Below are 25,978 nucleotides of genomic sequence, written 5' to 3'. Positions count from 1 at the left end.
AACATAATAATAGAACCTGAAGCCACTGTAATATTGTGGAGGTGAAGTATAATAAGAAATGCTGATTCATTTCCTTTAAAAGGGCTTTATTTGTTTCACAGTTTGATTGAACAGTTTGATTTCAACGCAACACTGCAATGCACAGAACCAATTACATTTATAATAACATACTTCATCATGTTGTGTGTCTTCTCAAAATGAAAATACCAGTTTTTCTCATCTGAACGATTGTAACATGTATCTTACGGTACCTGGCTTTAGTGTCATTAATTAAAACTTTTCCAGTGTGAGATGACACTTCTCTTTGCACATTTTCAACTGTGAAAAAATTCCTTCTCACCCATTTTAAAGACTGATGGATTTTCTATACTAGTCAAATTAATTACACTGATTCACATCCCTATCCACCCCATCAACATCACACTTGAAACTAAAGCTAGGACACAAGACAAGCAGCTCTGTATTAAACAACATGATGGCTAAATTAAATGAAATGATTAACGTGTTTTTTAAATATACAAAAAATGTCTCTGACATTAACTCGTGCACCTGTCAGTTACCACAGATGTGTGTGTGTGTGTGTGTGTGTGTGTGTGTGTGTGTGTGTGTGTGTGTGTGTGTGTGTGTGTGTGTGTGTGTGTGTGTGTGTGAGAAAAAGACAAGCAAAACAAAAGAAACTCCTTAATAACTATATTGTCAAAAGCAATAAAGATGTAGGAATGTTACATAATACAGTCAGCTACACTGCTGGTATATTTGTGTTCAACGGTGAGAAAGTAAAAGAGAGGTGCTTGCATCGAAATCTTGCAGTCCAAATGCATTTCATTCAGTTGTTACCACAATCATTGCGTTCTGAGTTCAGTTTCTCTTCCACTGGAGAAAATTAATCTTTTCATCAGGTTTTCTGTATTGTTCTACATGTGCTGAGCATCCATAATATCCAGATACTTGGCGTCGATTACTTTGGGGAGCAGGCTGGTCCTGGGGTAAAACACAGAGAGATAACACACGATGCAGTCACATGCATTATTTACATGGAAACGTTCGCTGAAAAGGATTAATCCCTGAAAGAACAAAACACGGGTTTAGACCATTTTTAAACAACCACAACACGATGTACGCAACATTATTCAGATTATCTATTCAAGTTCAAGCAGCTGTAGCAGTTCTAAAAATACTAAAAGTCCTGCATTGAAAATAATAATTAAAAGTATGTAATTATTATTAGCAAAATGTACTTAAATTATCAAAAGTAAAAGTACTCCATGCAGAATAATGGGCCCTGTGTGTTTTGTAGTATTGTATATTAAATTATTAGATCATTAGTAATAATGCATTAATGTCTAACTAACATTTTAATGTTTTTGAGGTGGAGCTAAAAATTTAACTATTTTATACACTCTTGGGTTGTTTAATCTTTAACAATGCATCATATATTATAAGCCCATTATGTATGTTTGTATGTAAAATCTTAATTTGTAAAGTAACTAGTAACTAAAGCTCCTGAATAAATGTAGTAGAGTAAAAAGTTCAGTATTTTCGTCTGGAATGTGATGGATTAGAAGTACAAAGAGGCATGGGATTGAAATACTCAAGTACCGTACAAGTACCTAATATTTGTAGTTACTTGAGTGCATGTATTTAGTTACATTTCACCACTGAGATTCAATAATCACACCATGATTTACAGTGTGAGAGTAATGCAAGACCCGCCGAGTCCGTTTTTGTGCTGTAGTCATTCAAGGGGTCGGTCAGCAATTTTGTATTTCACGTCCATAGGTTTGGGGGCTTGAAAGACACAGATTTATCTAAAATGAATGTTCAAAATCGATGCAGCAGAGTCCGAGATCCTGACCCTCAGTCATAAGCATGCTCAAAAAATACCGGCTCCTACAATATCAATTTAATGCAACCTGATAGCGTCTTTCGACAGACCTTTCCTCACTGATAAACAGCTACGTGTCTCGAACTCCACTCCCGCAGTTTGTAACATGGGCAAAATTATTCCAAGCTCAAGCTGCAATAACACTGATGATATCACTTGAGTTATTTTCTCAGACTTCAGAAAGCTCCTCCAAAGCCACAGAACACATGATCCAGCGGTATTCGCGCTGCGCAGGACCCCGTGTGACCAGTAAACCGATCTTCTGACCTGTAGGTCTCTAGGAGTGCCCCTTTAAAAAGAGCCCAGCGTGAGTAATGTCAATTCAGTGCAGACATTGTAGTAGTGTTTTGGTTTCCATGGTTCCACTCTGCCCCCCCGGTCTGGGTCAACTCACCTGACAGGAACAAGCAGGATCATGAGAAGGGGGAAGACCATCTTCATGTAGGGCAGAGGATACATCCCAAAGGCACAAAGGATGATCAGTTGGATCATCTGCAACCCTGTGAAGTAGTGGACCTTCCTCTGAGGCACACGGCGGATGTAGTGGGTGGGAGGATACGACGTCTAGACAGAGAAGTGGGAATGGACATTTTGCTTCATAATAAGTTTTGCAAAAGAATAAGTAGATTGCCCGAGGTGCGTTTATACTGTAATAGAAAGAATTTGATGTGAAAATACACTTGTTATCACAGCATAAATGATAAATCGAGAGGAATAAGGTATGCTAGTTCCCCTGTAGCTTATTAATTTTGCTATTTGCTCAAATTCAAATTTTTTCTGAAGCGTATTTCCGGCACCGTGACAAAAATTATTTTATAAGTATTTTCATTTTTATCAGATCCTTTTCATATTCTGATCAGATAAAATTTCATGTTACTATGACATATTTTCAAGTTATTACTACTTACACCAAGTTAATCTGACCTTGTCACCTTGTCACCTTTTCCTGTTATATTATGAAACTTTCTACTTATTTTGCTAGCTCAACATGTCTCGTTACAGAAAGAAAATGTTTCTCATTTTAACACGATATGTTGGGAAATCCAGCTTTTTAGGTGGTAGTTTCTTGTTATATCATATGATAATGAGAAAAGTATGTTTTTCCCCATTTTCTTGTAAAAATGAGAACATTTTCTAGTTTAAACAAGAAACTGACTTTTTCATTATGGTGTTAACAAAGTTGACATAGATTTCAGTTCCTATATTTTTTCCGCACTCTGAATGTTTAGATACCAGACTTTTTCAGACTACCACTGGCTGCCATCTGGGGCTGCTACCACGTGAAGTTTAACTGAAATGATGAATATTAAACAAGAGCGAGACAAAGAGATACAAACAGGCATACTGACTCTTAGCAGACAGTCTCTTTATTTCCTTCCTGCTCACCTGTTCCTTAAGCAGCAGGGCCATGCGGTCCACCATCTGGTTCCCATCAAGTGAAGTGGCTGCGATGTAAAGGAAGAGGCCGTAGAGGACTGGCTTGGGGATCCACTGCAGGGGAATGGGCAGCATGAAGGCAGACAGGCCGATCAGGATGTTGGCCGCCAGCGAGGTCAGACGTGTTTCCTTCACACTGACGATACTGTGGGACACAAAGGCAGAGAAACGTACTGTAAGAAGCCCAGTAAACACTTCTCATGATAAGAAAACAAACCTTTTTTAGCTTGTGAACCCATAAAATGAAGCAACGGCCATTTATAACCCGTAATCACAGGTTATGTTCTCAGAGTGGACATGACTGTCAACCAAAGAGCGATTTTTTTCCTTCCTAGATTGTTTTATTTGAGGAATTTGTATGGTGCCCTAAAGAGGTGAAAATAACCAATTTTCAAAAGAAAGACGCAAAAATTACAGAAAGGTCCTGTTTTTTTTTCAGTCTAAATGAAAATGATTTACCATTAATATCTTCTACCCATCTGTCTACCTACAGTATATGACACAAAAATAATAGCTGCCACTGCTAGATTGAAATTTAACTTTCCATATTTATATTTATAGACTTATTTTTGACATATTTTTACATTTTTTTTTTTTAACAGCAAACAACACTACCAACATTACAAGTACAACTAACAATGTAAAAATTATAACTTAAAAGAAAATTCAGTACATTTAAGTATTAAACTATTCCAATAGAAAAGAAGAAAAGAAAAAAACCTTACTGTATGTTTGCCCCCCCATACAAAAAATATGTACAGGGTTTACATCCAAAATAATCATCAAAACATTAAAAAAGTATGTCGTTCTTGACAAAACAATCTCCAGGCAAGGTCCACTTCCTCTTTCCTGTTTTTTTTTTTTTCCTTTTTCATTTATTCATTTGGTAGATGCTTTTCTACAAAGCAGCAAACACATGAGGAACAGTCCAAGCCACAGCCGATCCAGGAGAAGCATTTCAAGAATCAGTGCCAGAACATTCAGTTCCACTCAGTCCACCTAACATGAGCGCCAAAACGTCACTTACTCACTTGCTCTGGATCTTTCACCACTGGACTCTATCACATGGTCTTCAGGATCTTCTGTCAAGTTCAGTTTTTAATCCAACGTGTACTTGAATTCCTGGAGGTGCTCAGGACCATGGAAAGATTGAACATCTACAATTTCTTGACAACTGAGCAAATCCCATCCACTGATGAAGATTACTGTACATGATATGATCAAAAGCCCCGGAACCTGTGAGTAAGTGGGCCTTGAGTTGAGCTTGTTTTCTTAACTGTTGTTTCCAAGGTCAAGCAGGAACTGTCAAACTCAACTATGGTGTTTTCAGTGGAGATCATAGATCGCATTAAAATATTGTCACAATTAGCTTTGAAATAAAGGCAGCAAGAGCATCACAAACTACACCTTTTTGATAGGGTCACTTCATTAAATGACTTTAGTAATTTGGTCAGTATTTGAACTTACACCAGTCCTACAAAACCTCCAAACAGAGGGTAAAAAGGGCGTAGACACACTGGTGTGTTGCTGCTGTCTTTCAAACCCCCTGCGTGGTTTTTTGTCCTTCTTTTGACTTTACTCACGTCGTGTAGAGGTGTCCGTTCTCTACATGCTGTTCCACTTTGGCCAGCTGACGGGCGTGTAGGGAGGAATGTGGGAAGGCAGCGTGCATCCATGGCAACCCCAGACAGGACATGAGGATGTTGATGAAGCCAGTCAGCATTAAGTCCCAGTGGAACGCCGTGCCTTTTAGCAACCTGGTACGGACGTTCATACACACGGGTTTCAAGGGGTTTGTAAGTGCACTACTGCAGCAGTACCTCTATTGTTCTTCACGAACTGTAACTGGATCTGTTTGCCAATAAAAATTAACATGAACATATAATATAACCACTTAGATATTTGTAAAATAAACAAGAAGTGCTGTAAAGGGAATACAGCAATGTGAAAAAGTTTGGGCACCTGCTCTCTTACTGTGAATAGCCAAGCAAGTAAAAGATTAACAGATTTCCAAAAACATAAAGTTCAAGATGACACATTTCTTTAATATTTTAAGCAAGATTACTTTTTTTTTTAATTTCCATCTTTTAAAGTTTCAAAATAACAGAAAAAGGAAAAGGGCATGAAACAAAAAAGTTTGGACACCCTGTACAGTCAGTACTAAGTAACATCCGTTTTCATCATAGCTTGTAAATGCTTTTTGTAGCAGCTAAGAGTCTTTCAGTTCTTGCTTGAGGGATTTTTGCCCCGTTCTTCCTTGCAAAAGGCTTCTGGTTCTGTGAGATTCTTGGGCTGTCCTGCATGCACTGATCTTTTTCGGTCTATCCACAGATTTTCGATCATGTTTAGATGGGGGGCTGTGAGGGCCATGGCAAGCCACCTTCAGCTTGTAACTCTAGTAGTAGTCCATTGTGGATTTTTAGGTGTGTTTAGGATTCTTGTCCTGTTGTAGAAGCCATCCTCTTTTCATATTCAGCTTTTTCACAGTGTGATGTTTGCCCCCACAATTTGCTGGTATTTAACTGAATCCATTCTTCCCCCTACCACTGAAATGTTCCTTGTGCCACTGGCTGCAACACAAGCCCAGAGAATGATTGATCCACCCCCGCGCTTAACAGTTGGAGAGGTGTTTTTTTCATGAAATTCTGCACCTTTTTTCTCCAAACATACCTTTGTTCATAGTGGCCAATACATTCTATTTTAACTTCATCATTCCACAGGACTTCTTTCCAAAATGCATCAGGCTTTTTTCGATTTTCCTTTCCAAATATCTAATGCTGAATTTTGTGGTGAGGATGCAGGAAAGCGTTTCCTCTGATGACTCTTCCGTGAAGGTCATATTTTTGCAGGTGTAGCTGCACAGTAGAACAGTGCACCACCCTTCCAGAGTCTGCAAAATCTTCCTGTGGGTCTTTTGAAGTCGAAAAGGGGGTTTGGATTTGCCTTTCTAGCATTCTTACAAGCAGTTCCCTCTGAAACTTTTCTTGGTCTTCAAGACCTCAACTTGACCTCCACCGTTCCTGTTAACTGCCATTTCTTAATTATATTGCGAACTGGGGAAGCAGCTACCTGAAATTGCTTTGCTATCTTCTTATAGCCTTCTCCTGCTTTGTGGGCATCACTTATTTTAATTTTCAGAGTGCTAGGGAGCTGCTTAGAGGAGCCCATGGCTGCAAAGTTTGATGAGTCAGAGTATTTATAAAGCTTTGAAATTTGCATCGCTTGGCCTTTTGTAACGATGACTGTGAACAAGCCACAGCCCTAACAATCTAATTAAGGTCTGAGACCTTGGTAAAAGTCATCTCAGAGCTCAAATCTCTTGGGGTGCCCAATCCTTTGTATCGTGCTCCATTCCTTTTTTCACTCTAAAATTGTACAAAACAACAAATACATTAATCTTGCTTAAAATGTTGAAAAGAATGTTTCATCTCTTCCTTTAGGGCTTTTGGAGATCACTTCATCTTCTACTCACGTAACGATTCACAGTAACATGCCACCGTATGTTACAGCACAATTTATCTTAAATTTGTTGGCATTGATTGGCAAACGTAGAATCCGTGTCTTACTTGTGTTCTGGTACATGTGTGAGTGAGATGACGATGTTCTGGTCGATAAAGATGAGCAATGCAAGGAGAAAACCCAGCCCGACCGTGCTCAGTGTGTTCATTCCTGTCAGCTTATCAAATGGAGGGAAGTTGAAGATTGGCCCATCGTGGACACTGAACACAGGGACTAATAGGAGCATAACATTTATAGAAAACAAAAGGGTTGAATACAAACATCTCAAATAGAGTTTGCAAGGTACAAAAAAGTTGAACCTACGACGATAAAATAAATGTTTGTATAAATAGGCTTGTTTTGTCTCATCTCAAGCCATTTACTTTGACCCACACTGATTCAGAACCCGCACTGGGTTGAAAGCTCACTGGAAACAAATATTTTTTTCCTTCAAGAGAAGATTTATGAAAAGTGAAAGGTGTTCTGTGCCAAGGTTGTGACTTTAAGTCGCAAGGGTACTCTTCTATTAGTTCTTTAATTTTGAGAGATCTGTACTCACGCTGTACATCAAGGAAAAGGTAGGAGCCAATGAAGGAGAATATCACTACAGAGATGGGCAAAGCACAGTCAGACACCACCTCTCTGATTTTGTCATTCAGATACGGGCTGTAGGAAGACAAAGAAACATGTTTCAGTAGTTTGCAATTCTGATGCAATAAATTCTACAAGTTTTACCACAGTATTTACAGTAATTATTCTCTCTCTTTGAAGAATAATCCCTGTCAAGTACTGAAAGTTTGCCCCTGAGGGGAGAGATCAATGACAGCCCAGGAGTCAGACAGGGGAATACACAATGTCAGAGTCACATTAATCTACCTCATGTATTACATTATTATACCCAAAGGTTGAAAATCATTGTGCATGATTTGCAACCTTCTGTCTGACTCCTGGGATGTTTTTTTTTTTTTTTTTCAGGTTCTTGTACCTTCATACAAGTTATGTGAGTGAATATGCAGCTACTAAAGACAGAGGTGGAAAGTAACTAATTACATTTACTCAAGCACTATACTTAAGTACAATTTTAAGGTACTTGGGTACCATCTTATGCTACTTCATTATTAAACATAGTGGTGGAAGAAGTATTCAGAAGTTTATTCAGAAATTTAGCAGTACTAAAGTGTAAAATAAATGTCCTGCATTTAGGGAAATGCAGGACATTTAGGGAGGGAAAAAAAACGTAATTATTATCAGCAAAATTTTCATCACATCACTGTCACAGCTATATTATAACACTATTGGATTATTATTACTGGTGCATCAACATGTAAGCAGCATTTAAACGTAAATACAGCTGTCATAAATGAAAAAAGTACAAAAATTCTCTTATTAAACGTAGATGAGTATGAGTATAAAGTAGCAGAAAAGTAAACTACTCAAATGAAGTACAAGTACGTTAAGTACAACACTTGAGTAAATGTTCTTAGTTACTTGCCACCATTGCTTACGCTGCATTCCAAATTGAAATATTGTACTTTTTACATCACTACATTCATCTGACGGGTGCAGTGTATAGTTACATTGCAGATTAAGATTTTAAATGCAACAAAATTAAATGGTTTAAGAATTATGATGCATTATTATACATTAAACTACCACAACAGTGTGTTCAGTTAAAATTACTCTGTTGCTGTCCATTTAGAATAATGAGGACTTTTACTTTTGTTACTCTTTCATACTCTAATAATCCCTTAACGTCTAATTTTCCTCTTTTATTTCCTCTAAAATAGATCTAAGTTTCAGAAAACATCTTCTTATTCCATACTATATCTTTTATATTCTGTATCAGCTTGTTAAAGCTCTTTATTAAATCTATGTGATCGTTACACTGAGTGTAATATTTAAACTCAAGGCACCATGTTTTTTTATGGATGCACCGTTCTTTAAACAAAATTTGAAAGTTCCCCCAATACTCATTCTGCCATCTGGTATCATTGGTAATTTGGGGGTTTTCTCTACAATCCCAAACAAAGTCCTGTGGGTTTGAACAATGTTTGAAATTCACAGAACGAGTGACCTGCAGGACCTACTGTACAGTTTGTTGATAATACTGCTTTCAAAGCCTGACTTTTTACTTTAGATAATGACCTAATTTTACATTGTGGTTCTGAGTAAAGCCAAGGAAATGGTGCTTGCTTTCTTCCCGAGAGTTAGACGAGAAGATGGACACCACTCTCATGTTTGCACGGTAAATATGAAGCTGCAGCCAGCAGCTTCTAAGTTTAGCTTAGCACAAGGATTTCCAAGCAGGGAGCAGTGACCTTCTTCATATTGGTAATGTCAATATTATAATATCATCAATCGTCTCAAAGGGAATGGGAATAATCAATTTCCTCCAAATGACAAACTATTCCTTTGAGGTCCAATTAGTGAACATACCTCCTTTTGATGAGATATAAGGCGTAACCCAGCCACAGAGTGCCCAACATGAGCAGCAGACAGAGGATAGGTCTTTCTCTTGTGCATAACACCAAAGATTCAGGCAGGAAGACTGACGCGTGTCCTTCAGCATGTCTCAGCAGTGAACCAGTCCCATTATGATGCCCGAGCGTGCTTCCCGTCTGGTTCTTTGCCATCTCTAGAATCTCATTAATCTGCTGAAGTACCAGCGTGCTGTTAGTGGTTGCCAGTGTGGGCCCGTGGTAGAAGTGCTCAAAAACTGGGAAGTGTGGAGGAAAGATGGAAGAAAGACAGGATATTATAGCACCTAAATAACGAGGGGACAGGCCACACCTGGCCATGAAGTTGATTGTCTGTCAATTGTCCGATTACTTTTGAGCTTCTGAAAATGAGGGACTATGTATAAAAATGACTGTAATTCCTAAATGGTTACTGTGATACTTTTGTTAAGAATTAAAGCTGAAAGTCTACACTTCATCACATCTTGATGGCTTTGTTTCAAATCCATGGTGGTGGAGTACAGAAGCAAAATTATGAAAACCGCATCGCTGTCCATATACTTACGTGACTTACTAATTCCCTTGTTATTCTCTAATATATTTCCAGGCATTCGAGCACATTGTTGCATTTTGAGCAGCGCGCTGCATTAAAGCTTTGCTCAGTTTTCTGTAGATTGCCAGAAACCTACGACAGCCTGAGGCTTAAAAAGGAAGGAACCCACCATATGCTCATCCATTTATTTCCTCTCTTGTGATAAACCCTTGTGAAAAAAGCTATAAACAGAGGCAACATGAAAGACTACGCTATATGAAAATTATAAAACAACACAGATGGGCTCTGGTTTGATTTCATGCTTGCCTTTCCTCTAAAGACTCCATGATGGATTAGTGTATTCACTGTGCTACAGTAACAATAACAAATGACAGACAGGTTGTTTTCCTCTGCAGTGTGGAGGTAAAGCTGTGCTGCAGAAGCCCTCGAAATATGTTTAATGTAGTCTGATCTTGGCTTGACTCACTTTTGATGGTGCCTTTCACTGCATCCCCGACAAATGCTATGGAGATGAACAATGCAATGACTTCTTCTGTTGAGCTGGGGGGAAAGTAAAAATAAAAGACGCACGGGGTGATCATTCATGTTTTATCAAAACAGTGGTTTTTTTCACACAGGCGCAGACATAACAGTCCATTCAAGGCAAAATTATGGCTGAAATGGCAGTAGTGTACATTAAACAATATTAAATGATTATGGCTGAAAACAGGAAGTCATAACACGTGTTTCTTTTCTTATCTGTGACCTCACCTCAGTGCACGTCCACACGGTTCAGTGTTTAGTTACATATACCGTATTAAAAGTATGGGGTTCCTGTCTGCGATGCTGTATGTCATAGTAACAAACACTGTCTGAGAGTCGCCTTGTGTATTCACCGTTTGAAGAGTTTCATCAGCAGGCTGACATTGAATAAGCCTCCGAGGATGAGGAACAAACTGTTCCATAAACCGATGCAGGCGTAGAAGGCATCAAAGTCGAGGTCGTAGTCGTCGCAGATGCCCCTGATGACTATAAAACATACATGCACACAGACACAATTCCATCATTATTAACAGTTTCACAGTAGATTTTCTCCTTAACTGCTACCAAGTTGTTTAATGGATCATTTTTCAGGTTACTGTCCTACGTGTCATTTAAACTGTCAGTTCTTCTTCCTGTTTACTGTAAATAGTAAGTATCCACTTACAAGTAGTAGGAAAGTATGTCCAAGTTGAGCTGCGTTTTCTGATGAAATCTTTACTTGTACTAATTACTGCTATAAATGAAACTGAATCTGATGCCAAAAAAAACCCCAAAAATGACAACAACGCTACATGCAGCAAATGCAACGGACCTCAAACTTAAAGCTGCACCAAACAATTTTTTGGCAATTTTTGGCCAGTAAAACGTAAGCTGGCAGACACACAACCCTGACAAATTACCAGCTTATCAATCTATCATGGATAACTTGTCAGCAAACGGTTGCCCTAATATACGTCCGGTAGACACAGAGCATCTTTATCATTTAAGGTCGTGTTTCTAGAGACCGGATGAATACCAATCCAGTATTCACTTTCCAGCCATCAGCCATTTGGTGCATAGCATGTAGTGTACTGTGGGTTTATCAGAGCTATTTGCTGTTGACAGGCGCCTGCTGAAGCTGCAAATGATGTTGACGAGCAGTGAGACTGACCTTCAAAGTAAATATGTTGTTTAAAAAAAAAAGGTAAAAGTTCCTAAGAAACCCCACAGAGCTGCAGGGTTGGGTCATAAATGCTGTCAAATGCTTTTCCTCAGGCACCATCAGAAAACCAAGGGAGGTGGACAGAGGTTACAACGAGTGGCCCCCCTGGGTTATCTCCATTCGGTTGTTTGATGCTGTCTAATGATGAGTGTCAATAATGAATCGTGCTGCATTTTCTGCATGTACTGTTGTTTTCATTTACATCCTTTTGGCAACTGGTACACTTCAATTTTATTACCGCTTAGCAAATAAAATAAATAGCACCTTATCAAATGTGGCTTCCATTCTCTTTTGAAATAGTACGACACAAGACGCACCGCTTATGAATATGGCCAGCGGTGCAGTGGTCAGTGGAATGACGAGTGGTGAGCCAGCAAACAAAGCATAGATAACTCCTCCAATGCTCTGGCCAACAATGGTCTTCTGAACATCTGTCAACAACAACAAAATAGACAAATAAATAAACACAACATTTAAAAGTGTTGGTGAAAGTTGTTTGACACAGGTCTGCATCACATTATACTGTTCTTTTTTCTCTCCAGCCTAGTTCACGTACTACTAATATAACAGGATCTTGCAGATTAAGACAATAAAGACCAAAGTCTATACCTATCTCTCCTCTTGTGCTTTCATCGTTCAGTGAGCCAAAGGCAATAGCAGGCAGTAGAATGGCAATGTAGAGGAAAATAGCAGTGGTGGTGTACTTCAGCAGAGAGCGGTCCTTCCCAGTTATACCTTGATGGATTATTTAAAGGGTTGTTAAAGATATAACAAGCTAACCGACATTCTTTAAAGTGTAGTGGTTTTAAAGAAGAAATTTTATGATTTTGTAGCAGTGACAATTCAGCCGAACAGATTTATGCCCACATAGAAAGCAGCGCTACAGGATATTGTAAATACCATCCGTGAAGTCTGAGGGGTAGAGGGGGAGTCTGCGACGAAGGTCATCATAAACACCTTTACCAGCTTTGAAGAAATCTCTGCACTGTGAGGAAAGACACAGAATTTAGTCAGGGCCACTGGATGTTTCGGTCAGTGTGAAGGACTGTACTCAGTTCAGGGAACAATACGTAGTCACATACTAAAAACTCTAGTGGTACGACTAGTTTGAGAGCTCTCTAAAGGGGCCATAGAATTAAAGGCTTGTCTTCTTCTCTCTCTGCACTCATATTTGCATTAATATGTTAAGAGCCAGTCATCGTGAGCACAGGAGCAGGAGTAGCAACTGGTGGAGCAGCACCGTTAAAGGGCTGCACCTATGAGCATTGAGCCAATGTTGTGAAAAAAACAACACAAATTTTCTTTGTCCTTACTGTACAAGATTTAATCAGGGTAACAATAATGCATTAGACATGTGCAGTTGTCCTTTGAAAGTGCATGGCACCAAACCAAAAATTGCAATGTATCAGCCAAACCTTCAAATCAAAGCTGGTCCGTTACCAAAGGCTCCACTTAACATTCTTGTCCTGATTTTCGTACTGATTTTTACACATCATTCCAAATTTGTAGTTATTAAAAAATCAGTTGACACTAAGTCGCTGGATGACCTTTCACTTATTTTTGCTGGTCCCATTGAAATCATGGTGGGACCTTTTCCCCCCACAGTGCTAATGAGGGTCTTAAGACAAACTTACATCAAAATATTCCTCTGAAAGTGACTTTTGTGATGAAGAGATGATGGTAAAAATTTCATAAACAGAGAAAATTCATTGGAATTGCATTAATTTTCATGCATTTGCTGGCTGGATAATGTGTCTTTTGAATAAGTCTACTAAATAATTTTTTAAAAATAACTGAAGAGACTGGCATACCTAAGTGTCAATGCATTTTTGCTTGTTCTTGTATTATACAATTTTGGACCTGCAGACTAGGTTAAAAGTTTGGTTTGGCTGTAACAGACCTACACTTAAATGCTGTTTTGAAACTGTTTAGGACATCAGGTGTAGCCACAACCTGTTCTTAACTTCAGTCTTTTACAACCTAAATACATGATGCTTTCTGTTTAGGCGGGATTTGAGCGTTCCCTCTTCTCCAACTCCCTGCTCAGCACACATTTCCTCTTAATTTAAACACTGGACATAATGAAGTACTTTATCATTACATGGGGCCACACCAGTTCTGCTGCCAAAACCATGGCAGACCTGGCAGCTTTTTCTAGTCTGTTGCCCAGCTGCTCCTCATTCCTCCGGCCTGCATGGCTGATAAATTGTGGAAACAGGATAGTCAGACAATCGGGCTCAAATACTTTACTTTACTGCATCGCATCTTTATGTGCCTGGATGGACTGGGAAAACGCAGGGGTGGTCCCCACATGTGCAGAGACCTAACAGTCAGTAGAGAATATAAATGCTGGTTTTACAAGTGAGCATGTTTTGTTAGGTAGAGTTATATTACTGCACTGTTGTATATTAGCTTTTCTAGGTTAATTTTTTTTGGGATCACCATTTTTCTTATACTGCACATAATTCACCCTCTGCACTGATTACTGCACGGAGCCGATATGTCTGTTTTTACATCTGCAACTTTCCTCTTCTTTCACACCTGTATTGGTTTCCCTCTACGTGGATCTGAATCCTCTTCTTCCTCTACGACCGGCTTCTCGTTGACTATAGAAAGCTGCTGTCGCTGGAAGACCAGCTCTTGTTTGAACTCCTCCTGGGTCTTGGCTTCCAGAAGCTTCTGTCTGAAGGAAATGTCAGAGAACATCGTGGCAAACGTCCTACCCAGTTCAATGGCAGTCTTGGTGCTTTTCTGAAAAGGGATGATGAGAAGGTTAAAGAGACAGTATAAATGTATTCGTCCAGTGGTTAAGTATTCTTAACCTACATTCTGCTAAGTATCGGTCATTGTCACTTTCTGTAAGCGCTGGTTAGGGGATTCAACGCAGCTTTTAATTTTAAAAATCTCACAGAAAGACAGCTATTAAACATTTGTTGGTTGTTTAGTGTTATTTGTTACCGATTCATCGGCTGATAAACTTCTTAATTAATCACTTGTTCTAAGATGTCAGGAAATTGTGAAAAATGCCCAGAACAAGTGCCGAGATAAGATATTCAGTTTATTATCATGGAAGGCTAGGAAACCCAGCAAATATTAACAATTGCAAGTCTGGAATTATTTATTGAAATTATTTATTTTCCTTAACAAAATGACATAAACAATTAAATGATTGTCAAAATGGATGCCGATTCGTTATTATTTATTCATAAATGAATAAATGAATTGACGAATTGTTTCAGCCACCAAAAAAAAACAACAAGTGTTTTGAATTGAGGAACTGGATTAATTGGACCTTACCGTTCTAGCAGGGGCCAGGATGAGTATGACGTAGCGAGCCTCGCGGCAGTTGACTCCCCAGTTCTGTGGCCTCTCCAGGCGGGCGACGCAGACATGGCGTCTCTGCAGGCTCCTCACATTGGAGCTGAATCGACAGAAACAATTATTTATTGTGAATCACTGGTGTATAAATGAGTGATTTTGCTTTTACTTCTCCAATGAAAAAATATTTTGTGTTTTTCCCCTGTACAGTCAAATGAACCCAGCAACTATCAAGATGGAAAAATTCACCTACTGACTTGGAAGCTTAAAGAACTGGTTAAAAAAGCTCCCTTCCAAAAAAAATATTACCGGAGATAAACTCACAGAATACAAAGCCAGGACTGCTGGTATCGAATGCCAGTGGAAGTAGCAGTCACACCCTGAATGGTCTCCGACAGAAGGTGAACTGTGAAGCATATAAATGCAACAGCCAAAAAAGCTTTAATGTCGATATGTCAAGCAGCCTTTGAAGCAAACACTTCATCTCAAAGTGATTCTGAGTTCACTTCTAAAATGTTTTGCTCACCATTAAACTCCTTTCCTCCAGCGTCTGTGAACAGTGAGTTCATGACCTTATCCACATCACAGCTCCCGAAGCCGTCCTCCACCACATGACTTAACATTCGCCTCAGGACCTCATCCAGAGTGGCAGCTCTCTCATCCAAAAGGATGCTTGCCTGGGCCAGGAAGAGGTCCAGGTCTCTGTGGGCACGAACTTCTTCCTGGAAGTTCATCGGCTTCACATACTGGTGGGAGCCAAGAACAAGGGGAATTTGTCCGATGGTGCATTTATGTAATGGTGCAAATGGGTGAAATGTTATTAAGGCTGACTTTCTGATTTTGTTGGGTGCCCAGCAGTCGCTCTAAATCCCCACATTCCTCCCATCTCAAAACTGATGCTTTGAAATTTTGCACAGTTCTCAGTTAGTTAGTAAGGGTGATCTGACTGGAAATGTTAGGGACCTGGGGGCAGTGTTGGGAGCTATAACAACATCGAGGGGTTAAAACATACAGTAGATGGAACAGTTACAAAAACGTATAAAAATCTTTTTGGGCTGTATATTCAAGTGTAAAAAATGTGAAACAAGCTGTAAAATGCTGTTTTAAAGCAGCTTTTCTGCAGGAATGAAGACACAACACAGACAGGCAGACTGGAAAAGGAAATCTTACTTTTCTTGTTGTGTTTAAAAGCCCACAACCAAGGCCTTCAGAATCTGCAAATAAAAGAGAGATACACAAGGAAATTTGTATTTAAACTCACAAAATTTTACTTGCACATACTGTTTGAGTCTTCAACACCATATCTCTGCCCTAATCCATAATTTACATAAATTCTTTGCATTTCTAAAATTATCAGTGGTACTATCCAAAGTACAGTAATAGTAGTTAATGGGTAGAACTAGCTACCAGTTCATTTCTCAGTTATGCAGACTCAGGAATTCAGAGCTGGGACACACGATTTCCTAATTGCAGAGGCTGCAAATAATTCTCAGACAATGGAAGACACTAGAGTAGGATATAACCTAACAGCAAACCACTGCAATGAGTTGTTAATATGAATTGTTGAATGATGGAGGCATTTGTTCTCTCTCCCTCAGACTACAAACATTTAGGTATAATATATAACAGTTAATAAATGTAACACACACACACACACACCTGAAACACTGATCTGGATCTGGTTGTCATAGATGTGGCCCTTGTGAGTGACAGGTGAATCTTGCCCGCGATCCTCCTGTTCCCCGTCCTGCAGCTCTGTGGATAAAACATAAACGGTCACAGTCGAGTACCACTAAAGTCTTGGTTTATGTATGTTACATACAGCACTGTACTATCAGCTTAGGGGCTTCCATGTCAGAATAACTGTTTTTTTGCTTCATGAAAATTCACTCAACAACTGAGTGAGCCACATAAAATAACCGGCAATAATAATGGCCATTTCACAGCCTCAGTTGTTGCCTTATTGCGATAAGGCACACTGAGATAAAACTGTTCTTTGTATCAAGGTTAAGATGCTATGCCAGCCACATTAACGGTGTCTCCAGTAAGGGACAATTTATTTTGCCCTCCCGCCATTCTGCCATCTGTTGACAAGCACACAGCAAGAGGGAAAGAGAGAAGCCCAATAAAAAATTCCCCTTAAACCAGACATGCAGCAATATAACATTAGCAGCCCACTATAAATTCCTTCATTGTATAGAAGGTAAATATGGCATCTCGACAGCGAGTTTAATGAACGGAGAGGAAACAGCTGCAGAATTAGAGAATTAACCCTAACCCTTCATGAGCAAACCTTTGAGCTATGAGTATCCCCTCTTCCCATCATTGACTCAGAGATCATCTGCCTCGTTATTTACCCATTAATTAACCTCTCAACACACAGCAAGGGGACTGGCTTTGCTCACCAGCATGTGAAATGGGACATCAGTGAGCAGCAAGAAGCATTGGCATTAGCATAAATAACTGCTGCAATAAATTAATGTGTGTTATCTCCAGTTTCCTGAGGGAAAAAAAACCTGAACAATATTTTCGGTGTTGGCAAAGCACATCATATCAAGTACATAAGAGAGTAGGACCCATGCTGAGAAAAGCAATCAAAGTAAAATAAATACATGTTACTGCAGCTACGCACCCATCTCTTGGAAAACATATCCATTCTTGGACCTCCCAGTGGATGGAGCATCTGTGGGGGAGAAAAGGCAAATAGGATATTTACACAACTTGATTAATTTGTATTTGGTCTTTTGTATTAAAATGTTTCATTACTGAAGAAAATTCCAAAAGTCCATATTTTGCCAATAAAGAATTTCTGGTTTTAAGCTGTATTAACTAACTTTTCACTACTTGGGGGCAGCAGAACAAGATGTAAAAACAACGCTGACATATAATCACCTTATAGATCTTATAGGGCCAACAAGTTGGCAGACATTTGTTTATTTACACATTGAGTTGATTCCGAGCTACATGAGCGTTCATCTGGAGTCATCTTTTGGCTCCACAGGGAGGGAAATATCTCCTGAGGGAAATATCTGGCTCTTTAGCTGCTAAATGATCCACTATGTTCACCATCTAGTGTCTGTCTGCTGTTTGGTTCTGGGCAATGAGCTCTTCCGAGATTTTTGCTCATTTGAAAACAGCTGCCTGCTGCATCTGGAAACAACACTCATTACAGCAGTGAACCTAAACCAAAACGCTAAATTTGCAGGGGCCGTTAAATCAAAACTATGTGCTGAAAGATGCTAAGAAGCTCCGTAGAGCTGTGGGAAACTGCAGCGTCTGCTGATAATTATTTGTGGGTTTGTCACTACGAGAGACCCCTGTCACATTGCTAGGGTCATTTGACCCATTGTTAATATAAATTTATTAATTATTGCAGCTTTAATTCTGGCATTTAATGCAGAACCAAAATCGTTTTTCTGCCCTGTCGTCTTTCTACAACATGATTCCAGGGCTGTAGCTTCCACTGAGGATGCTGAGGTCATGACAGATTTGGGGGTTTTAGCAACCTGGGAAGAGTGTCGTATGTTCTTCAGTTAAACATACAGTTGCAATCAGAAAAATTCAACCCCCAAAGATTTTAAGGATTTATCAATTAAAGTTTTCTCAAAGCGCAAGATTCTGCTTCGGATGACTTCTTTATGAGTTGAGTGATACATAAAATCAACACAGAAAATGCATGATGTAGTATTTGTGAGTAACAGTATATTTTGTTAAGATAGCCATGTCAATTATTCAACCCCCTATATAATATTGTTGTTTTCAAAGCTGTCTGACAGTTTTTATGGCCTAAAGGAGAGTTGAAACATAACTAAGCCTTTGGGAACTCAATAATGATCCTTCATTTGCTTCAGCTCTGATGCATATATAAACCCCACCCATGAGGGTATTCAAGGTGAGTTGCAATCATGGGAAAGACAAAGGAGCTTCCACAAAAGCTGAGAGAGGAGATTATTTCATCACACCTGAAGGGCCTTGGGTATAAGAAGATTTCCAAAAAAATGAATATTCCAAGAGACACCATTGGGAGCATTATAAGGAAGTTTAAAACTTATGGAACAGCTGCAAACTTCCCTGGCCGTGGAAGAAAGCCCAACATTTCATCAAGGGCCCTTAGCAACTTAGTCAGAACAGCTAAGAGAAACCCCCGTGTGACTGCAAGACACCTACAGGATGACCTGATGCGGGCTGGTACAAATGCTTCAGTGGCAACTATAAGACGTGCACTGAATAAACAAGGACTTCATGGCCGGACTCCAAGACGCACCCCACTCTTGACCACAAGGAACATAAAAAGTCGACTAGAATATGCCAGGAGGAATTTTGGGACTTTTGGGAGACAGTTTCTATGGACTGATAAAACCAAATTGGAACTGTTTGGACATATGAATTAGTGGTATATCTGGCGTGCAAAAGACCAGGCTTATGACCAGAAAAATACCATTCCCATAGTCAAGCATGGAAGTGGGATATTGATGATGTGGGGCTGTTTTTACACGGCAGGAACTGGCAATCTTGATCTTGTGCCTGGCATCATGGATTCCCAGAAATACCAGGCCATTTTAAAGAGGAACGTGATGCCTTCTGTTGACAAATTAAACCCTGGTGATCATTGGACTTTCCAGCAAGACAATGATCCCAAGGACACTTCCAAGTCAGCCAGAGCTTGGTTGAGAAAAAGATCCTGGAACGTCCTGGAGTGGCCTTCTCAGTCACCAGATTTAAATCCGATTGAAAATCTTTGGTGGGATTTAAAGAAGGCAGTTGCAGCATGGAAGCCATCAAACATCACTGAGGTAGAGGCTTTTACACGTGAAGAATGGGCAAAGATTTCTGATCGAGAAGTGTAAGAAGCTTGTCAGCACTTACCGAAAACATTTGGTAGAAAAGCCTAAGGATGCGCCACAAAGTACTGAAGCTGTGGGCTGAATACTGCACGTGTTAAGAGTTACATTTTTCATTTGAACTTCAAAGTTAAGTCAACTTCTGTTGTTTAAAATAATTCATATATGTATCGAATATTGTTTGGTGTTTAATGAGTTTTTTTTGTCATTTATTGTAATTATCTTTCATCCACATCACTATTGTCTTTTGAGGTGAGGGGGTTGATTTCTGATTTCAACTGTACATACTGTATGAAGAGTATTTTCCTGTTCTATTGAAGTATTTGTATTTTTTTGACTGAGGTCAATGAGACACATAAAATAAAATAAAAGCTTCTGTATGTTATTGCCAAATTTTTTCCTGGCATTATGAAGAAGCCTTTTACAGTGAAACCACAGCTTTTTAAAATATATTTTATGCCCTTAGTTGAGTAAACAGTAGAGAATTGGGAAAAGAAATGCAACAAAAGTCTCAGCCTGACTCAAACGGGGCACATTGCGGTTCATGATCAGTGACTTAAAGCATTTGGCCACCAAGCCACGCCAACACCATAACATCTAAAATATTAGAACCAGAATGAAAGCACTGAAATCCCTCCATTACAGACTTGCTGTTTGATTTTTTTACTTGGAGATGTGTGACATCGTTAAACTGACCAGCACATGGTGATAAAACTGCGTGAAACTAGACACCATGTGGACTGGCACAGTTTGACCCTGCTGCTGCTGCTTCTCTGCAACAGGAGCTGTGACTTAAGTGACAAAAACAGCATGCATTCACGAGCAGGTTCCTAGCCTGCAGAAAAATGTCTACTCATATCACACACGGAGATTTTGTAAACAGAAATTAAACTTTTAAAATAAAATTCCAACTATTTATAACATCTGAGTTTGTTTAATAATTTTTCCAGTGCAACATACAGTCGGTCAGACCTTTAGTGACATGGAACGTTATTTGATGTAAACTAAAGAAAGTTGATGACATATGGAGAAATCGAAGAAGACCATTTTTCTAAAAATGGCACGTGCTGAGAAACTCGAAAAAAGCCTCTTCCCTCTCAGTTACAACAAACATCTCACACCAGCTGTGTATGGTGTTTGTATAGGCGGTTATGTATCTGTGAAACACTGCTGCAGCTGTACGGATGAGCTCCTCCTTGCCTGAGGCAGAGTTTGGCTCTAGGGGTTCCCGAGCAAGGCTATATCTCAAAGCAGATTAGACAGAACATTCCCAGGCCTCCTCCTCTTCACAGGAGACTGCACAGACAACAGGGTGCCTCACGACTTATGCAAGGAGCTGTTTGTACCAGAGCCGTGTGTGGGGAGGATGATTTAGTCTGCTTGATGGAGACCTTTACAGTGTAGTCTAATAAACACAAAGGTCAAGTTTATTGTAAATACTCTCGACAGTATCTTATCAGCAACGTGATCGACAATAGAGACTGACTGCTGCTGAACAGTAATGCCACACACTTTCCTCATTAGTTACGGCAGTAAAACTGGTGTGAAGACATAAATGACATTTGTGCTTCAAAAGTAAAAATAAGTAGCCAGTGTGGGAACTTTCACTTCTTCGTCTTCCCTACCCTTCAATGTTCAGTCAGTACCGACTGCTACAGTAAAATCTATGTTTTAGTCTTTCTGCAGGCCCGTGGGTTACAACGCCTCATGCCTGCGGGTTCCCTGTTGGCAGGCGGGCTGACTTCTTCGTGCTTACGATGCAGTCTGGTGGCACTGACGGTGACGGGGATGTAAGTCAAGCCTTGGGTTTACTCACAAGGGGAAACTTTGACATTGAAACTGCTCCTTAAAATAGTCTGCTTTCTGACCCCTTGGACCTGTTTCTGAACTACTGCAAAAGAGGTTTAGGTGAATTTTTTGATCCAGTTCCATTAATGAGAAGTTAAATTATATATTAAAAAAAACATTTTGTATGTTCTACTCCTGTGTCCTTTGTTAATTTATATCTCCCGATATATGCCAAATATATGTTAAAAAAGCATTTTTATTTATTTTTATATCAAAATCTCCCTTTTTATCTTCCTGTAAAATATTTTTAAAAATTGTGGTAACTCATCGTGAACATCAGTCTGTATACATACATTAATTTATCCAATCAAATGTGATTTGGGGTGACAAGCTTACCCCATGCTTCATATAAAACAGCTCTTCACCATTAGCTATGTGGTTGCAGTAGCTAGCAAAGCGATATAATGGGTTAGATGTGTGCGTTTGGATCTCAGTTGGCAAAAACATTAATGTTTATGTTCCCAAAAGAGCATGGTCACCTTTGAATTTATTCATTTCTCCTTTATCCTCCTCCTGTTGATCTAAAAATGTGAATGAGGGAGGTGGTCTACAGATCCGTGTCGAGCAGTGTTTGTTCAGCTAAGTCCACTTTTGAGCAACACACATCAGAAATGCATTTCATTACTCAGGATAAAGACTCCCTGACCCCCTCTTCGCTGTAACTTAAAAACTGATTATTACAGTTTTTTAAGTCTGAGAAACCAAACCACCAGTCTGTTAATGCTGGTGTTCTGACGTCTGTAATTCCTCTGTCTCACTGGATAAACAAGGCTGACTTGAAGCCTAAGGGATGTTTTATTAATCCCTGCCACCCTGCTATCTGTGGGCAGGGGATCTCCTTGAGCAATAGGAAACAGAAGAATCCTTGTTGGGTCTCTGGAAACGAGTGCTCCGAGCTACAAAGCTGAAAACTATGTTGAACTGTGCAAGGTCAAACTGGCAAACAGGCCATGTTGTACATAAAACTAAAGGTTCATTGGAACTATTCTTTTAAATATAAAGGCCTACTTTTCAATTTTGTTCTTTGTAGTAGGACATACTATTACATGCTATTTTAAAAAATATACTTAACTCTAATATATATTGCTAAAGCTCGGTGGACCTTATCAGGACCTAATGGGACCATATTGGGTGCACACAGCTGTACCATGAACAGTGTAAACTCTGTAGATCACAATGTACACATTCATATATCAAAATAAAGCAAATAACAGGAAGGAGGAAACACGGTTCATTCCACTTCAACACCTCAAAGGCTGCCTGATATTTGTTTATCCACCATTGTGGATATGACCACTGGACCAAAAGTAGTTGGTACAGTTAAGTTACACTTTACCAGCCAAAGGGCACATCTTTTTTTTTTTTTTCATTTCAACTTTAAAGAAGTTTGTGTGACATAAGGCACTAATCCTCCGATAGAATGAAGTGTTTTAATTCTTAGATCTTCCATGGTGATAGCAGAGAAGGTGGACAGACCAGCAGTGCATTGAGAAGGGGCAATGGAGGGGGATCTGAATTGATTGTAGAAATATTGGATGCCATAGAGCGAAAAGCTTTGAAATTTGCAAGATTAGGATGGTAGACATTTTTCTTCCAGATAATCTTCTTAATCCTTGACCTGAGAGAAAATTCAAGCAGGACTGTTTAACCGTTTAATGGCACTGAATAGAAAATGCACTTATGCTTGCTGTTGTGGGGCTTCAACTAATTATTATATTTTCATTATCGATTATTATCCTATTATCGTCTCAATTGACTGATTAATAGTTTGGTCTAGTAAATGTCAGAAAATACTGAAAAATGGAGAATAATTTCCTAAATCTATTCGTGATGTCAGCAGTCCATAATGCAGACGTATTCAATTTATTGCCACATACAATAAGACAAAGGATGAACAGTAAATCCTCACAATTGAGAAACTGAAAACGATTAATGTTTGGTATTTTTGAATGACTGATCAGTTATCAAAGTACTTGCAAATTAATTTTCTGCTGACTAATTGTAAATCAGTTGTAGTCTGTTGGAAAGTCACTGTCATTGCTGTGTTTTGCAGGTGCAAGGATGAAAGAAGACATTTTATAGAGGAAACAGGGACAGTAGAATTAACATGACAGTAAAGTAGTATATAGTTATAGACTTTCCCATGGAAGACAACTGCAGAACGCTTAACCAAATAACTACTTTAAAATCAATGTAATACACTTTTCTGGAACGATTCCCTTCACTGGTGTGGTACTACAAGAGTGTTTCAAACAGATGCTGAAAATTGTTTGCAGGTCTGTTGTAAAAACCGTCCCTGACAGACAAGCGTACCATTTATTGCCATATTGTAAATATTGACCCACATCCTCTGCTTTTGACTTTCTGGCTCTCCTGGCTATAAAAGCATCTTGCTCGTATTCTGTGGTTTTAATATAAAGAATATAATGAAGTTTATATAGCACCCAAAGAAGCAGTCAAATGAATGAAAATTGTAGTGTTATTAAATTATTGTACGTCTTAAAGGTGAACGTCTGCCATACATATGCTATCAACACTTCCAACTATTTTATCAATCCTATCAGCGCACGCACTCACTCACACATGCTATAGAGAGGGTTTCTCCATGTCTTTGACACAGTTGGCTCAGGTTGCCCCATGAAGGACCTTCTCACCCCACTCCACCCCTGTAAAACTTACCAGATGGCACAAAATGGAGGACCTTTTTGGCTTCCATGTTCTCCAGGTTTTTTCGGTGAGACGCTTTCCAAAGGTCAACCCATTATCATTCTCTCTGCTCCCAAACACCCTGTATACTCACTAGTGATCCCTTCTCAGTCTCTTTCATACACACACATGCTGAGGTAGAATCACCTCCCTGCACCTCCTGCACCAGCACATGGGGTTGGGGGAGGAAGAGGGAGGGCAGGAAGAGAAGGCATGGAGGGTGATAGGAATGTTTGTTTCTGCTGGGTCCTTGTGCGTATGTACTGGAATATACTGTAGGTAACTTAAAAAAAAAAAAATAAGTAAATGGGAATTGGGGATTTGGTATTACACTTTTTGGCAGCGCCTTTGTTTTGTATTAAGATAAAAAAGTTTGCCAAGTACCTGAGTTTGAAAAGTTATTTCACCGCTTTACTTTACAAAGCACATGTTCTCTTTGACTGCACATAAAAAATACAGGCATCTGTTCTGAGTACGCTCAAAATCAGTTGATATGATAAACTTTTCAAAACAGCCAGCCAGCCGGTTGTCAGTACTAAACCCACAAAGATTTATGTTTTGAGAGTTTTTGATGACATAAGTTTCTCTTTGCAGAAAATCTGTGCGCTCTGTGTGTTGCTTTCAGCTCAATCTCAGTGCTACTTGGACACCAAGGTTGGAATTCTTTTCATTTTTCATAGTGCTGTTAATGACACAATTAAGGACAATGTGTCTTTTACCAGTGTGCGCTATGTTGTAGCATTCGGACACTTGAAACAGCTCCATTGCTGGTACCAACCATAAACCAAGAATTTGTGGATTGTTTTTTGTAAATTCTTATGTCAAAAATTATACTTACATTCACAGTTTGTCACCAAAATGCACATTTACTTTAGGACTATTAAAGTTGATTATTTTTGTAAGAAATTGAAACCTGTTTGCTTGTTAGTACTCTTCTTCTTCCTCGATTTTGTGGGTGTGCTCCTAGAGTTCTTGCATGTTACTGAAACCAGCTGTCGATCGGTGGAATAGCATTACCATGTAGTACATGGAGATACTAAGAAAACAGCAACTGACTCTTAAAAACATTGTTCCATGGCCCTACTAGTGATCAAAACTCCACAGGATTTCTTTAACTGGTTAGCACTGTCGCCTCAAAGCAGGAAGGTTTGGGGTCTGAACCCCGGTTCTGCCCGGGGCCTTTCTGTGTGGAGTTGCCATGTTCTCCCCCTGACTGCGTGGGTTTCCTCACGGTTCTGTCTTTCTCCCACAGTCCTAAAACATGCAGGTTAGGTTAATATGGCAACTCTAAACTCCCTGCAGGTGTGAATGTGAGCTCGAAGGGTTGTTTGTCTCTATATGTCAGCCCTCTCCAGATTGTACCCTGCCTCTCGCCCAATGTCAGCTGAGATTGGCTCCAGCCCCCCCCGCGAGCAAAGGCCTTTCCTCTTGTCTGTGCATATAGATATTTAGTTCAGTAACTCATCTTTCCCTTTGATATCATGTTTGCACATATCTGTGAAATCCCCATAACTGCTACAACCCCTAAAGCCAGATAAGCGCACTGTGCAAGGAACACGCAACACTCTTCCCTGTCAGACGTTGTCAAGGGTAAACTATAAGTGAGTAGCCTGATGCAAGCCAGATGCAATAACACTCAAACAGACCTGGCCCGGAAAGTAGTGAAAAAAAGCAACCGGGTTCAAGGATGAAACTAAAGACACACTGCCCCCA

General features: G+C 39.5%; 1 protein-coding gene across 1 annotated transcript; it reads right to left on the bottom strand.

Moving 5' to 3' along the window:
* Positions 1-65: 65 nt before the first annotated feature.
* On the bottom strand, positions 66-24,428 carry LOC120785122 (sodium bicarbonate transporter-like protein 11). Its single transcript, XM_040119509.1, has 20 exons — positions 24,239-24,428; positions 17,503-17,553; positions 16,530-16,625; positions 16,041-16,084; positions 15,397-15,616; positions 15,195-15,276; positions 14,850-14,973; positions 14,094-14,303; positions 12,453-12,537; positions 12,162-12,287; positions 11,870-11,983; positions 10,705-10,837; positions 10,296-10,369; positions 9,257-9,536; positions 7,380-7,486; positions 6,889-7,054; positions 4,906-5,079; positions 3,272-3,467; positions 2,280-2,449; positions 66-981 (listed from the first exon to the last, which is right to left on the bottom strand). The coding sequence occupies exons 1-20, from the start codon at positions 24,273-24,275 to the stop codon at positions 915-917; spliced, it is 2,556 nt and encodes an 851-aa protein (XP_039975443.1). The 5' UTR covers positions 24,276-24,428; the 3' UTR covers positions 66-914.
* Between the last annotated feature and the right edge of the window lie 1,550 nt (positions 24,429-25,978).

Source organism: Xiphias gladius, chromosome 23 (genome assembly GCF_016859285.1).
Source record: "Xiphias gladius isolate SHS-SW01 ecotype Sanya breed wild chromosome 23, ASM1685928v1, whole genome shotgun sequence".
Classification (NCBI taxonomy): Eukaryota; Metazoa; Chordata; class Actinopteri; order Istiophoriformes; family Xiphiidae; genus Xiphias; species Xiphias gladius.
Note: the sequence above shows the minus strand (reverse complement) of the source record. Positions and strands in the feature narration are given on the sequence as shown.